This window comes from Chrysemys picta, chromosome 6 (assembly GCF_011386835.1).
Source record: "Chrysemys picta bellii isolate R12L10 chromosome 6, ASM1138683v2, whole genome shotgun sequence".
NCBI classification, from domain to species: domain Eukaryota; kingdom Metazoa; phylum Chordata; order Testudines; family Emydidae; genus Chrysemys; species Chrysemys picta.
In genome coordinates, this window is record NC_088796.1 from 46,771,960 (window position 1) to 46,786,462 (window position 14,503).

The 14,503-nt window shown below is 41.4% G+C and overlaps 1 protein-coding gene across 14 annotated transcripts in view; it reads right to left on the reverse strand.

Moving 5' to 3' along the window:
• POLK (DNA polymerase kappa) overlaps window positions 1-14,503 on the reverse strand; it is a 106,788-nt gene that overhangs the window by 18,385 nt on the left and 73,900 nt on the right. For all 14 annotated transcript variants that reach the window (XM_005288276.4, XM_042855953.2, XM_065550097.1 and 11 more), the window contains 6 exons: window positions 12,197-12,300; window positions 10,394-10,492; window positions 2,880-2,978; window positions 2,681-2,785; window positions 1,519-1,617; window positions 8-106 (listed from right to left, as the gene is read on the reverse strand). In XM_005288276.4, coding sequence (XP_005288333.2) covers window positions 8-106; window positions 1,519-1,617; window positions 2,681-2,785; window positions 2,880-2,978; window positions 10,394-10,492; window positions 12,197-12,300 — 605 coding nt within the window. The remainder of the gene's footprint in view (window positions 1-7; window positions 107-1,518; window positions 1,618-2,680; window positions 2,786-2,879; window positions 2,979-10,393; window positions 10,493-12,196; window positions 12,301-14,503) is intronic.

Genomic DNA, 14,503 nt, shown 5'->3' on the forward strand with positions numbered 1-14,503 from the left:
TCCTTACCTGATTGAGTTCATTTATTTCTTCCCATTGATTTAACAGAACTTCCAGCACCTCACAGTGACCATTTTTAGCAGCTAGATGCACTGCTGTGTTTCCCTCCTGTAAATGAAAATAGCCAGAAACATACTGTAAAGCCCAAATTAAGTGGAACGTGCTGCAATTAATAAAAACAACCATCTATGGACTGTGTACAAGTACTTTAATACAAGGTCCTATGGTCTCTTCCTCCAGCATGCACAGAAGGGATGCAAACCTAGTGAAACCACCTCCTCATGCAACAGAGAGAAAAGAAGCAGCTTTATAGAATGTTCTGATGTAGCCCTAATTCTAAGGAAGTCCTTCCATGTGTACACAGAGGAAGCCATGCTAACAAGGGGGAAAGGAGCTCTGAAGATTTAATGGATGTCTCAATATCTCTTCAATTTCCCTCCAGTTCTCAGGACTTCCATTGGCGTAAAGGCCTGAAATTCCTACCTATTCTGCAAGGGTACAAAAGCACAGTCCATTCACGAACAATTCAGAAGAAAATCCATGAAGTAAATCTTGCAACTTCCAGTGAGTTTTTTCCATAGGTTTCTCCATGGAAGGGGACTGGGCCTAGCCCACAGTCCCTTGAAAAACAATGTAAAGATTAAAGGCCAAAACCTGATCTTGTGAAATTAGGCATAGCTCCATTGAAGACAGTGTAGTCATCTTCCCCCCTACTGACACCATCCCCTACTATATAAAATTTAAAAAAGGAAAACAACTAAAAGCAGCTCACAGAATTAACATGGCATTGGCCACCCATCACCTTGCTTGCCCGGCTTGCATATTATATACAGCCTTCTCCTCCCCCACCATTATGGTATTTTCTGTTCGGAATGTAAGCTAATGGATGCTTATCTATCCAAAGTACTCATAGAGCCCCCATTTCCATAGTATCTGAGGTAGGGGAGTGTTGTTACCCCATTTTACAGATGGGCAACTGAGGCACGAGGAGACTAAGAGCCAGATATTTAAAGTTGTTTGGGCACCTAAAAAATGCAGAAAGTCACCTAGTGAGGTTTCCAAAAGTTACATCAACGGGAGTTATGCTCCTAGACACCTCTCTGCATCATTAGGTACCTAAACGTCTTGAAAATCTGGCCCTTTGGGACCTGACCAAGGTCACACAGGAAACCTGCAGCAGAGCAGGGAACTGAACCCAAGTTTCCTGAGTTCTAGGCTATGCATTAGACCATCCTTCCTCTCCAAGCATTAGAAAGCTTAACTTCAGATTGCATCACGTCTCCTATTAATACGCATACAAAACCTTACTGGCAATAATCAAAGACAGCTCCACTATTCTCTCTGGGTTACTGAAAATGGCTGTGCTTGTCTATCTACATTTTGTATACCACATACAGTACCATGGTATCCGAACACTGTGTATGAGTGTCTGACCTTCAGTTACACAAGTAATTACATTGGGGTCAGTTATGACTCTTAAGCACCCTTTATCTGGATTTGTATGAAAAGGGGAGGCTTACCTTGTCTTTTTCAGAGGTGAACAGCTTGAGAGAAATCAGATTGTATATCATTTCAACATGGCCTTTTTCAGCTGCCAGAAGAAATGCCCTTTTACCTTTCTAATAGGAAACAGTCATCAGAAAGGTTTTGTTATTAAAAATATAAAGTCACTCTGTTGCAGAAATTTCACCAATTATTAGAAGAACCAGGTCATATGTAGGTGCACATATATTGTGAATAAATATTTACATGTCATGTGCACAGATAAACAAAAAACTGGAGTCTAGATCAACCCATGACAGGGGAAAAAGAAGTAAAATTTCTTCAGTGTAAAATCTGGATTAAATAATTTAAAAAAAATTGTAAACTGACCAGAAATCATGAAATAACAACACTAGAAACAGAAGCTGTTCTTCAAATATTTAATATTTAGTCATTTCATCTTCCTGAGATGCAAAATATTGGTTGGAAAGATTATTTCACTAATGTTTGTAAATCATTTTTGAGCTCCTCAGAAAGAGGCACTCTAAAAATCCAAAAAAGTATTATTTTTGTTATATGTTGTATGTGACCAGAATTTTGAAAACAAAGCCAGCTCTAGATAACTCTGAAATCAAGAGGGGTGGGGAAGGTGGAGAGGGAATTAGAGCATTTGTATTCATCTTAACCCGCCATAGTATTTACAACTGTGTCCTAGCAAACTCTCCTGAAACAATACTGTGGGAATTGTCTTTCCAGATCAGGCCATCTAGCCAGCCACCAATGGGATAGCTAGATGCTTCAGAGAGAGATGCATGAAACTCCACAACAGACAATTATGGAATAACCTGCCCAAAGATACCTCAGTGCAAACTGAGGGTGCTTAGAACCTTGCACAGCCAGATTATTATGGCCCACTGGTTTCAAAGGAAGATGTGGGAGCTCAGCACCCGACATGATCAGATCCTAGATGATTACATTCCCGTGTGCAAAGATAAAAATACATCACTTGGCTAGGTAAGCCCTCAGTGTGGGATCCTGACACAGCAAGGCAAAGGGCTAATCGGAAAAAGCTCAGGTCCGTCCCTGACACTCCAGAAAATCCAAGGAGTCTCTGTGTGATGCAGGTCATATTGTACTTCACCTCACAATATGAAGGAAACAAGCCCCTATATTTTGTAGGTAACTCGACACATACTGTACCTCATCTGGCTTGTTTAGGTCCTTCAGCTGAAGTTCCTGGAGAAGATAATCCACTATGTCAACGTTATTGTTCAGAGCTGCAAAGTGCAGGACATTCATTCCCTCCTAAGGAAAACACAAGCCTGTTCTGTAAGATTATATTACACTTCTTCTCAAGATGAATACGTTTAGTGTTGGTTAAAATTTGTCATCAACAAACCTGGTCCGTAGCCTTTTGGTCAGCACCTGCTTTAACTAACATTCGCATTATGTCTAGGTTTCCAGACCAAGCTGCAAGATGAATCGCCATCAATCCGTGCTTCAAATAAAATTAAAAAGGCAGAAATTACCATTAAAATACCCCAGACTATCATTCAAATTGCATTATATGATCTTATATGATTAATGTGCTGAGCTGACTCTGTGACACTGGCCCTGTTAACACTATTCACAGACACTGAAGGACTAACGGTGGATAATATAGCCATAATTTTTCCAGGTGAATAAAAGTTACCTCTTTTAATTTTCATTCCTTTGTCCTGCGTTTCTTCATCTCCGATAAACCTCTTTGGGCTCTCTCTCTTTGTGCCTCCTCCTCCTCCCTCACTCCCACCAAAGGAATACACATCAGGAGCTTCTAATCTCTCTTTCCTGGCACCATTCTCATAGGTATTCTGTCTTTTGTTTTCCTTGGGTCCCCAATCTCTCTTCCTTTATTAGCATTATTATTATTTATACCGGAGCCTCAGTCATGGACCAGGACCCCACTGTTCTAGGTGCTGGACAGACACACAACAAAAAGACAACCCCTGCCACAAAAAGTTTGTAATCTAAGTATAAGACAGGACACAACCGATGGATACAAACAGACGGGGGAGTATGGAGAAACAATAAGGAAATCACCTAATGGCTATGTCCTGCCACCAAGCTTTCTCTGTTCAGTCCTACCCCTTGTTCCCTGTCACATTCCCACTCCATCTCCCCTCTGCAAAGCAAACCAGGCTACTTGTTCCTCAATCTGTGATGCTAGTTCTCTGAAGTCAGTGAGACTAGACAAAAGCAGGCTACACAAGAGGACTGTTAAAGTCCTCCAGAGCCATACAGCCAAGGAACTAAGAGATTAAACAAGCCTGTTTCAGCAGTACAGGTGAATATGACACAGGGACATATCTCCAGGACTGCATAGGGAAAAAAACATCAGAATCAAGGGGTCTGCTGTGGAGACCCCTGGACTCAGAACTTTGAACAGGTGTTCAAACCCTTCCAACTCTGATATTCTATGATTCTATGTGTGTAATGATTTGCTATTATTCTTATGCTTCCCCTGCCATAGGGATATAATCATGTTGTATGAAGGATCACTGCCAAATTGAAAATCACATTTCTATTTGAAAATGTTGTACCTGCCTTTGTTACAGTCGATACTTAAAAAGGCTAGTGTAGAAGTTAGAGAAAAGTAATTATTTTACTCTGTTTTTCCCCAGCTTGTCAACTTTGTATATTTGTGTATAGTTAGTTTCACTGTATTGTTGATGGTACACCTTCTTCCCCAGAGTCTATAATAGGATGCAGGGACAATGGGTATGTCTACGCTACCTGCCGAATTGGCGGGTAGTGATCGATCTATTGGCCATCGATGCATCGCGTCTCGTCTAGACGTGATACATCGATCCCCAAACACGCTCCCCGTCAACTCCGGAACTTCACCGGGGCGAGAGGCGGAAGCAGAGTCGACGGGAGAGCAGTGGCCGTCGATCCCGCGCTGTGAGGACGCGAATAAAGTCAATCTAAGTCGATCTAAGATATGTCGACTTCAGCTACGCTATTCTCATAGCTGAAGTTGCGTATCTTAGATCGAACCTCTTCTTCCCCCCCCCCAGTGTAGACCAGGCCCGTGTCTTCATATGTGTTAGTACAGCATTCAGCATAATAGGTCTTTGATTGAGACTGTAGCCTTGGGGTGCTACTGTAATATAAATATTAAACAACAATGAACAGCAGCAACAGAGTTGAAGGTGAATGTGAAACAAGCATCACCCACTGTGCACACCTAAAGTAAGGGGGTAGACGGGTGGGATTGTGACTCACGAAGACTTTTGTAAGCAAACATGGGAGCAGAAGAAAGCTTAATTTTTTTTTAAAGGAGTTTTACAACCCCACAATTTCACACCATACTATTCAAAAGGAGCTCAGTTAGAATACAGGCTTACATAAGAACTAAGAACGGCCATACTGTGTCAGACCAAAGATCCATCTAGCCTAGTATCCTGTCTTCCGACAATGGCCAATGCCAGGTGCCCCAGAGGGAATGAACAGAACAGGGAATCATCAAGTGATTCATCCCCTATTGCCCATTCCCAACTTCTGGCAAACAGAGGCTAGAGACACCATCCCTGCTTTAAAAAAAAAGTCACTTTAATCATAAAAGTCCCCATCCTTGCAACCTGTGTGCATGTGCTTGACTTCAGCAGGATTAGCTGCGTGCTCAGAGTTAAACATGTGATTAAATGTTTGCAAGATGGGGTCATTAAAGTGTGCCTTTAATCATTTCTGGAATCTACCTCTCTGAACACAGCTGTACTTTAGAGGTGGCTAGTGTAATGTTAGAAATGTTAAACTGCCTGCGGCATTATTTCCCACACCTGCAATAATACTTTCTAGATGTTGTAATTCCAGGAATAAGGCCAGAACACACTGTGTCATCTCCACAGACATAGTATTAGACATTATTTCCATAGTGGATGAGTAAATAGAATAAAAAGGAAAAATGCTTTTAAATATATCATTTTTAACAGGTAAGCTGAAAAATGAAGAACAATATTATGTTTATTTCCAAGGTTTTATTTTTTTTCCAACTTAAATTTTACACAAACAATGATTTTTGAGAACACCTTGGACCCTACTGTTATTTATTTGGAATGTTATTTACTTGGAATGAAGATGAAATTCATACCAGATTCAGAAACAAAGTCAGAACATTTGATATATCATAGAATTTCTTATTAATTGCAAGCTACAACTGACTGTCAAAGAGTGCATGAGTTATCTGCAAGTGCATTACATTATATGGATTTTAAATTTCTATCTGTAAAGTTCAATTAATAACGATGGGGAAAATATTTCCATAGGGTTTTTGGTGGAGGGAGAATTAGGGGATTACCAACATTTACTAATTAAATTAATTAAAAACTAATCCTTCCAAGCCCAATTATAATCAGAATAAGATGCTGAGGGGCATGTTTAATGAGGCCACTAGCATACACCTTTGTAATTCCACAGCCTTATGATGCACCCAAAAAATGTTAATGATCCCATACATTTTTTAAAATTATTTTATTGCTTAAATATACTTTAAACAAAGCTCAGAGAGAGATATTGGGAAACAGTTTACCGCTGACGATAGCTTAATACAGTTTAGATACAAGTTATACAAATACAGAAGATACACACTTGGAATTAATATACAATTATATATATTAGGGATTACCTCCAAGAACTCATGTGTGACATGTGAGGTCCCAGAAGACTGGAGAAGAACAAACATAGCACCTATCTTTAAAAAGGGGAACAAAGAGGACCTGGGAAATTATAGAGTAGTCAGCCTAACCCCAACACCTGGGAAGATACTGGAACCAATTATTAAACAATCAGTCTGTAAACACCTAGAGGATTATAGGATTAAGCAAGGACAAATCATGCCAAACCAACCGAATTTCCTTCTTTCTCCGGTTTGGCCTAGTGAATGGCAGACAGAGTTGTAGATGTGGTATATCTGATTTACTAAGGCTTTTGACACATCCCACATGACATTCTCATAAACAAACGAGGGAAATATGGTTCAGGTGAAATTACTATAAAGGTAGGTGCACAACTGGTTGAAAGACTATTCTCAATGAGTACTTATTAATGGCTCACTGTCAAACTGGGAGAATATATCTAGTTGGGTCCTGCAAACGTATATCCTGGGTCCAGTATTATCCACATAACCCTATTACCCTAGGTCATAGCTAGCTCGAGTACAGCTGTAGCAGCAAGAGTGGTGGCACGGTCTAGCCTCCCAAGTACAATCCTGCCCAGGACCCAGGGTACACCCTTAAGCGGCTAGTCCGTGCCACTGCAGCTACCCTGCAATTGTTACTCAAGCTAGCTGTGATCTAGCTAGTTCAAAGCTGACTTAGGCACATCTACATGTGCTGCAATCACACTTCATAATTGTAGTGTAGGCAGACCCTTAGTCGTTGGTATGGATGACTATTGTCCAAAGCCAGCTGTCCATCACTTATAAAATTGATCTGTTAAGGTTATTATATTATAGCTGTAGTCATTTTAGAACTTTTCATATTAATCATACACAGCTTGTCAGACAAAAAAGGTACAATCACATAGCTAATTCGCTATGAACATTTTGGATTCAGAATGATAAGACTTACTTAATTGTCTTTCCTGATGGTATAAATATTTAAGTTTCTAAATGGCAACTATGTTCAGTTTCTCATCCCTGCTTGCAAGTGATTCATAATAAGGAAATCTCTGAGCTGTAATAGAAGTCGAAGTCTATGAGATATACAAAAGTTAACTCAGTTGCAGACCCTGGCAGCAGCGGACAATATTGCTCAGGTGATTTCATCTCTACCTTTCAAAAAGATCCCTGCAGATGATCTAGGTTAATTGCTCCACCATGCTAGAGTCTCTGCAGGATTCTATTCTGTCACACTTCTTCTGTACTGTACATATGCCAACTGGGGAGAGGGCGAAGACAGTTTGGAAGGCGCAGATATCAGTATGCAGAGGACACTGAGCACCATGTCTCTCTCTCACTGAACCCAAAGGGTACATTATCTTTGTTTTTCCAGTACCTGGCCAAGGTAGGGGGCTTGGAGTAGAGCGAAATGGCCAAAACTCAAACCAGGCAGGACGGAAGCGATATTAGTTGATTGGAGGAAAGCATCTGAAGGGCACGACAGGGATAGCGTCTGCCTCCTTGACTGAGGTGGTGTTTATCCATGCCTTTGTCAAAGAGGTACACAATTTAGCGGTCCTTCTGAAGCCTCATTGGCCTTGGAGTCCCAAGTGACTTTCCATCAACATCTTACACCGTTTCTCTTGAATGTGGACCTTGTAAAAGCTATTCGTGCCTTTTGACCTCCATTGGAATATTGTATAACACTGCACATGGGGTTACTCTTTAAAGACCACTCAGAAGCCATAGCTGGAGCACAGTGCGATATTACCGATAAGAAGCACCAAAGATTGCGCGGGCTCTTTGTTCACTTCTGAGTGTTGCTATTGTTCTTTATATATAGCTTTAATTAAATATAGCTGCTTTCACATGCCCCTAGTGACTAAAGCTATGAGGATAGTTGTGATAAATCTACTGTGTAGACTGCACACACATTTTTAATCTAGGACTCTAGAAACCCAATCCTGCCTCAGTTGAAATCAAGGCCAAAACTCCCACAGATTTCAATGGAGCAGAATGCTATGCAGAACAAAAAGCAGTTGTATTGCCAATGTCTGCAACAGTAACAAAAACCCCAGGTGAAATGGGGCTAGTGAAAAGTTAAGAGTGACATCTTGGCACTTTTTCCTGATCAAACTAAACACTCCATTCTTCCCCTCGCTACCTCAACCTGGATTCCCATTTGCAACACAGAGCCAGGATTTGTGTGATGTAACACGGTAACCCATATGCCAGGCAACCTCCTTTCTCCCTTTGGGACACTTCACTGCCTTCAAACTAAAGTGTTCTAGAATGCCTAACTTTTGGAACATACCCTGCTATGGCATTTTTTGAAGCCTATGAATATCACATACTGTGGAAGAGGTGGGTCACACAAAGAAGCATTCACATATTTCACAGATAATTATTTTCCTCCTAGCTCACAACCAGCTGTAATGAGTAGCCTCCTCCCAGGTGCCTCACTGTGGCCTTAGGGCAGCCTTACAAGTAGCCCCTTGCCTCATTTTCCCTTTTGGGTTCTCACTAATTCCAAAGCAGCACACACTCAAGTCCATAACATAATTTATTAACCAAACATAATACAAAAGTCTCCAAGAATAATCCATATCAACCCTGTGCAAGTAGGTGTTAAAAATCATATATCCTCCTGGCCAGTCACATAACACATACCAATTTCCAGTGCCCTCTGCCTCACCCAGAGTCTTTGTCAGTCCTCCTCTGTCCCTCTATCAACACAACCACCCCGACCCTCCTTCTGGGGTACAACTCCACTCTTCCCAGTGGGAACTTCCATAGCCTCTTTATTGGGAGCCTCTCATTGTTCCTCTGGGCCCCAGCTCTCCAGCAAGTAGATACCAGTGGATCATTTCCTCCACTTCTCTCCCTTCCTTCAGCCCTCTTTGGCCCTTGGCTTCAGCCCTCTTAGAGCCAGCAGTATGTCACTCTGCTGTTTCTCCTGCCTTTTGCGCTCTCCAGCCCTGGCTCTCTGGCTTGGGAACACCAGCCAGCAATCCCCTTGCGGATCTCCTGCCTTCATCCTCTCTCAGGGAGAACCTTCTTTCTCTGGTAGCTCTCATCTCCTGCTCTGTCTCCTGACTGATTCTGTCCACTCTGATGCACTGGATCTCACCAGACCTCTTAAGAGTATCCTAGATGCTGCCCCACCCTCTTAAGTGGCCCAACTGGGAGCATCAGGACAGGAACAGGGTCTCTGAGCCCCGTTCCTCTTAATGGCCCAGCCACTCTGTTACTTTCGCCCATAATCAGAATTTGAACTCTATGTTCTTTTTAGCGATGGTTTAGTTTTAGTTTAGGGGGAAAAAAAGTATAAAACAGGAGAAGTCTTGCATGAAAGGGTATAAATATTTCTAGAATTTAAACAAAAACATCTCTAATATAATGTTTTAAGAACTCCAGAACCGCTCTGTTGGGCCCTTAAACAGAAATGAGAAATTCTAGAAGACAGGACAGAGACAGGGGCTTAAAATGTCAGTTTCATTTTTTAAAAATTACAACATCCAATTATTCATAGAAATATTGTCATGAATTACAAATCATAACTTGTAACCCAGCTGTTTGGATGTATACATTTCCCTTCAGTGTTTGTAAGTCAAACATTGCAGCACTGTGTTAGTGTATGGGAAGACAGTGAAACAAACCGAAACAAAATAGAAAATGGCTAATCTATTTTCACCATATCCAAGCAGAATGAAGTACAAAAAGTAAACAAACAGATATCTGGTGAAAAGTGAATTGCATTTTAAAAACTCTTTCCATTTGAAATCTGTTCATTCTTAGTAACCCATAAGGAGTTTTGCTTCATTACTATATGGGCCGGATCTCCCACTGTGCTGCAGCCACTCTGCCTCATATTGCTGGCCAAACTGGCTCTAAAACTGACAGTCTAGCCACCCACCCCAGTGCAGGGAGTCCTTTGATGGCATAGAGACAGCATAGTGACTACTATACTACTCCCCCGCTCAGCTGCCAGATTTGGAGGGGGGATGCTGGAGGAAAGGGGACGTGGCCAGTGGTTATCTGTTCTCCAGTGATCCCTGGTTGCTTTGTCAGCCTGTTGGGGCTATTGGCAGTGTAAATTAGAGCAGTCTAACAGCTGCTCTAATTTACACAAGGATCCAAACTGGTACACACGCACCCCAGGATTGGCGTTAAATCACCTTTACACACACACACACCCTGTGTGGTACTGTTGCAACTGTAGCAGCCAAGGGTTCAGACCATGTTTTTTGATCTGACAGTATTGGTTTGCTTACCTTATCTGCAACATCCACTCTAGCTTTGTGATGGAGAAGAAAATCCACAGTAGATATATGATTTCCTGCAACAGCAAAATGGAGAGCTGTGCGCTGCAGCTGAAATAAAACAAGCTTGGGTGGATAGGTATGTAATATAGTTATTTTTATTACACAAATTATCAGGATTTCTGAATCCTCTGATCAAAGCTCCCCAACACACAATCATTTGCTCACTCTCTAGCCAAAATTTGCCATTATCTGTATTTCTGTTCCCTTGTATCTAAATTAAATATTGTGTTTAATGAAATCTAGTAGAACCAGAGTACAATAGGTATTTATGTGCCATTCTAATCCCTTCCCTGAAACTCACTGACGTGTCATAAACAGGGCTTAAGTAAACACACATTGCTTAGAGAGGAGATATGCTGTGCAGAAAACATTCATTTTCACAATTTCTATTTTACTGTTTGATTTTAAAAGCAAAGATTTAGGTGATATCTATACTATGAGTGCTATGCAATAGCTGTAGACCAGGCCTAAGATTTACATAATTCGATTTGTTTCTTGGTGATATCCTGGTTGCTTCATATTTGTTTTTGATTTTATCTCTCTAATGCATGACTCGAATGCTCCTCTTACTTGGTATTAGTCACCATTTCAGTTTGGTCTGTTGTTTATGCAAACGAAGGTTTCCATCCTCCAACCCTCAATAAATAACTTTACACATGCAAATAATCTGAAGGAGTTCAATGGGTCTACCCATATGAAATAGGCGTGGTCTGCACTTAAAAATGAGATCAACCTAGTTACAACGCTCAGGGCTGTCAAAAATTTCATGCCCGGAGTACCATTAATAGCAGTATGTATTCATGGAAACAATATTCTTATTCAAAAGAATGTAATTTTAAAAGGATCCTTTTTCTCTTTCTTTTCTGAAGGAGGACTCAGGAATCCAGCTGCAGGTACTCTTACTTCCCCAGTTCCAAACCAAGCACGTGGAAAAGGTGGCACATTTTTTTCAGAACTTGTGATTAAGTATTAGGACATGCTAAGTCAGACAGTTTACACCTAAAAGTTTGATGCAGGCTGGCGACCATTTGTACCAACCCCCTGGATGGGCTGTCCAAGGGGAGTGAACTGCCGTGGACAGACACTACAGGGGGACACTCTTTGTTATTGCAGGATGCCCTGGACTAACATCCTTCTCCATGAAATGCTGCAATGCTTTGTGTAGAATTTTCTAGTCCAAATTTAGATCTACACCAAAAGGCTACAACCCTTGTTGATATCAATGGAGTTCCATCTGCTTGCACCAGGTCTGAATTCTGACCTCACCTTGTAGCCACAGAATACAAGTGCAGTCATGTTTCAGCACATATTGAACAACACAACTCTTTATGTTCATTTTAATCTGCAAAGCATTTCACAAGAACCAAAAATGCCTGTGAGGTTAAGTATACCCATTTTACAGATGGGGATATTGAGGCAGAGGTTAAACTAATTGCCCAAGGTCACAGAGTATCAAGATTATAACTCAGAAGTTCCTGGTCCCATTCTTATACACTGACCACTAGACCTGTGAATTACTGATCACCCTGCACTCTTGTTAAGTGCAAGTGGAGGGCACTCTTCACTTCACAAGATTTGAGCACTCAACTGGACACCTGAAATACGACTTGTTCAGAGAATTTTCTACAAGGGTATCTTTATCCTCCTCCTCTTGCAGTCAAATACACTAATACTTTTGAGATTTCACTTAGTGACCATAAACAAGGCATATTTCTGGTAATTAAAATGTCATACACAGTATTTTATACTCACTGTATTTACAGCATTAATGTTAACATTCTTCCTAAGTAACTTCTCCATGGTTTCCAAATTGTTCATTTTAGCAGCATGCTGAAATTCTCTCTCATGTGGTAACACTGTAGAAAATGTGACAAAGTAGTTTATGGTATTTAAGAAATAGTAATAAAAAACTTAAATGATAACTCTACTTTGTTCAACATCTTCATTAATGATCTGGATGATGGGATGGATTGCACCCTCAGCAAATTTGCAGATGACACTAAGATGGGGGAAGAGGTAGATAAGTGGAGGGTAGGGATAGGGTCCAGAGTGACCTAGACAAATTGGAGGATTGGGCCAAAAGAAATCTAATGAGGTTCAACAAGGACAAGTGCAGAGCCCTGCACTTAGGATGGAAGAATCCCATGTATTGCTACAGGCTGGGGACCGACTGGCTAAGCAACAGTTCTCCAGAAAAGGACCTGGGGATTACAGTGGATGAGAAGCTGGATATGAGTCAACAGTGTGCCCTTGTTGCCAAGAAGGCTAACAGCATATTGGGCTGCTTTAGTAGAAGCATTGCCAGCACATTGAGGGAAGTGATTATTCCCCTCTATTTGGCACTTGTGAGGCCACATCTGGGGTATTGCGTCCAGTTTTGGGCCCCCCACTACAGAGAGTCCAGCAGAGGGCAACAAAAATGATTAGGGGGCTGGAGCACATGACTTATGAGGAGGGGCTGAGGGAACTGGGCTTATTTAGTCTGAAGAAAAGAAGAGTGAGGGGGGAGGATTTGATAGCAGCCTTCAACTACCTGAAGTGGGGTTCCAAAGAGGATGGAGCTAGGCTGTTCTTAGTGGTGGCAGATGACAGAACAAGAAGCAATAGTCTCAAGTTGCAGTGGTGGAAGTCTAGTTTAGATATTAGGAAAAACTATTTCACTACGAGGGAGGTGAAGCACTGGAATGGGTTATCTAGGGAGGTGGTGGAATCTCCATCCTTAGAGGTTTTTAAGGCTCAGCTTAACAAAGCCCTGGCTGGGATGATTTAGTTGGGGTTGGTCCTGCTTTGAGCAGGGTGTTGGACTAGATGACCTCCTGAGGTCTCTTCCAACCCTAATCTTCTATGATTCTACTCCCCTTACCTCCTGTTGTGATATGCACATCTTATTTCAATATTCTATGTGAATTATTTGCTTTTTATCATGGAATTGTTGTTACAACATTACATTCCCCCCGCCCCCAGGCATCTGGTTGATCTCTCTAGTTCCAGTTCTGTAAGAACAAATAGAAATAGAATTTTCACAGCACAAAAATATCATTAATTGCACTTCCCAGCATTTATATAGTTCCCGTCACCCAAATGGGTCCCAGGATGCTTTACAAATGTAACAACCAACAGTACAAAATTACAGGAACTATTTCACTCATTCTTTTAAATACAGCCACCTCAGGAATGAAATGCAGCAATTGTTTGAGAGACAAGGTGCATGAGGTAATATTTTTTATTGGACTAACTTCTACTGGTGAGAGAGACAAGCTTTTGTAAGCTCAAATGCTCGTCTCTCTCACCAGCAGAAGTTGGTTCAATAAAAATATTACCTCACTTATCTTGTCTCTAATACCCTGGGACTGACACAGCTCCAACAGCATTGCATACAGCAGCTATTTAACAGAACACACCACCAATCTCCATAACACTGTCGGGCAGGAACTGATGCATGCATATATCCAAGTAAAACTGATAGAGGAGTTTAGGTAGAAAGAAGGTGATTACCTACATTGTAATTTGACTGGGACACCTGAGAGAATACAGTATTCCGATTCTTGGAAAATTCATGAGATTTACTAGAGCTTAAGACCTTGGTTTTATGCCTCACCTAAAAAGAGAGCACCTCTAGCAGCAAAGAAACCTGGGGAAGCTAGGCTTTTTTGGATACAGTATTAACAAAACCACTAGGCACCCACTTGGTCAGCTGTGACAAAACTATTAATGTTCAATAAACTCAGAAAAGAGATTTTAAAGAGTGAGCATTAAACATCAGTCTAGCTAAAATAGAAGTCTAAGGCCACGTCTACACTTACAAGCTTACAGTGGCACAGCTGTACCGATACAGCTGTTCCACTGTAAGGTCTCCCATGTAACCACGTTATGCCGACAGGAGAGAGCTCCCCTGTCGATATAATAAAACCAGCTCAACGAGCAGTAGTAGCTATGTCAGCGGGAAAGCATCTCTCACCAACATAGCACTGTGCACACAAGCACTTCTGTCGGCAAAACTTATGTTGCTCAGGGGGTATTTATTTCACCCCCCTGAGCGACAAAAGTTTTGCCAACAAA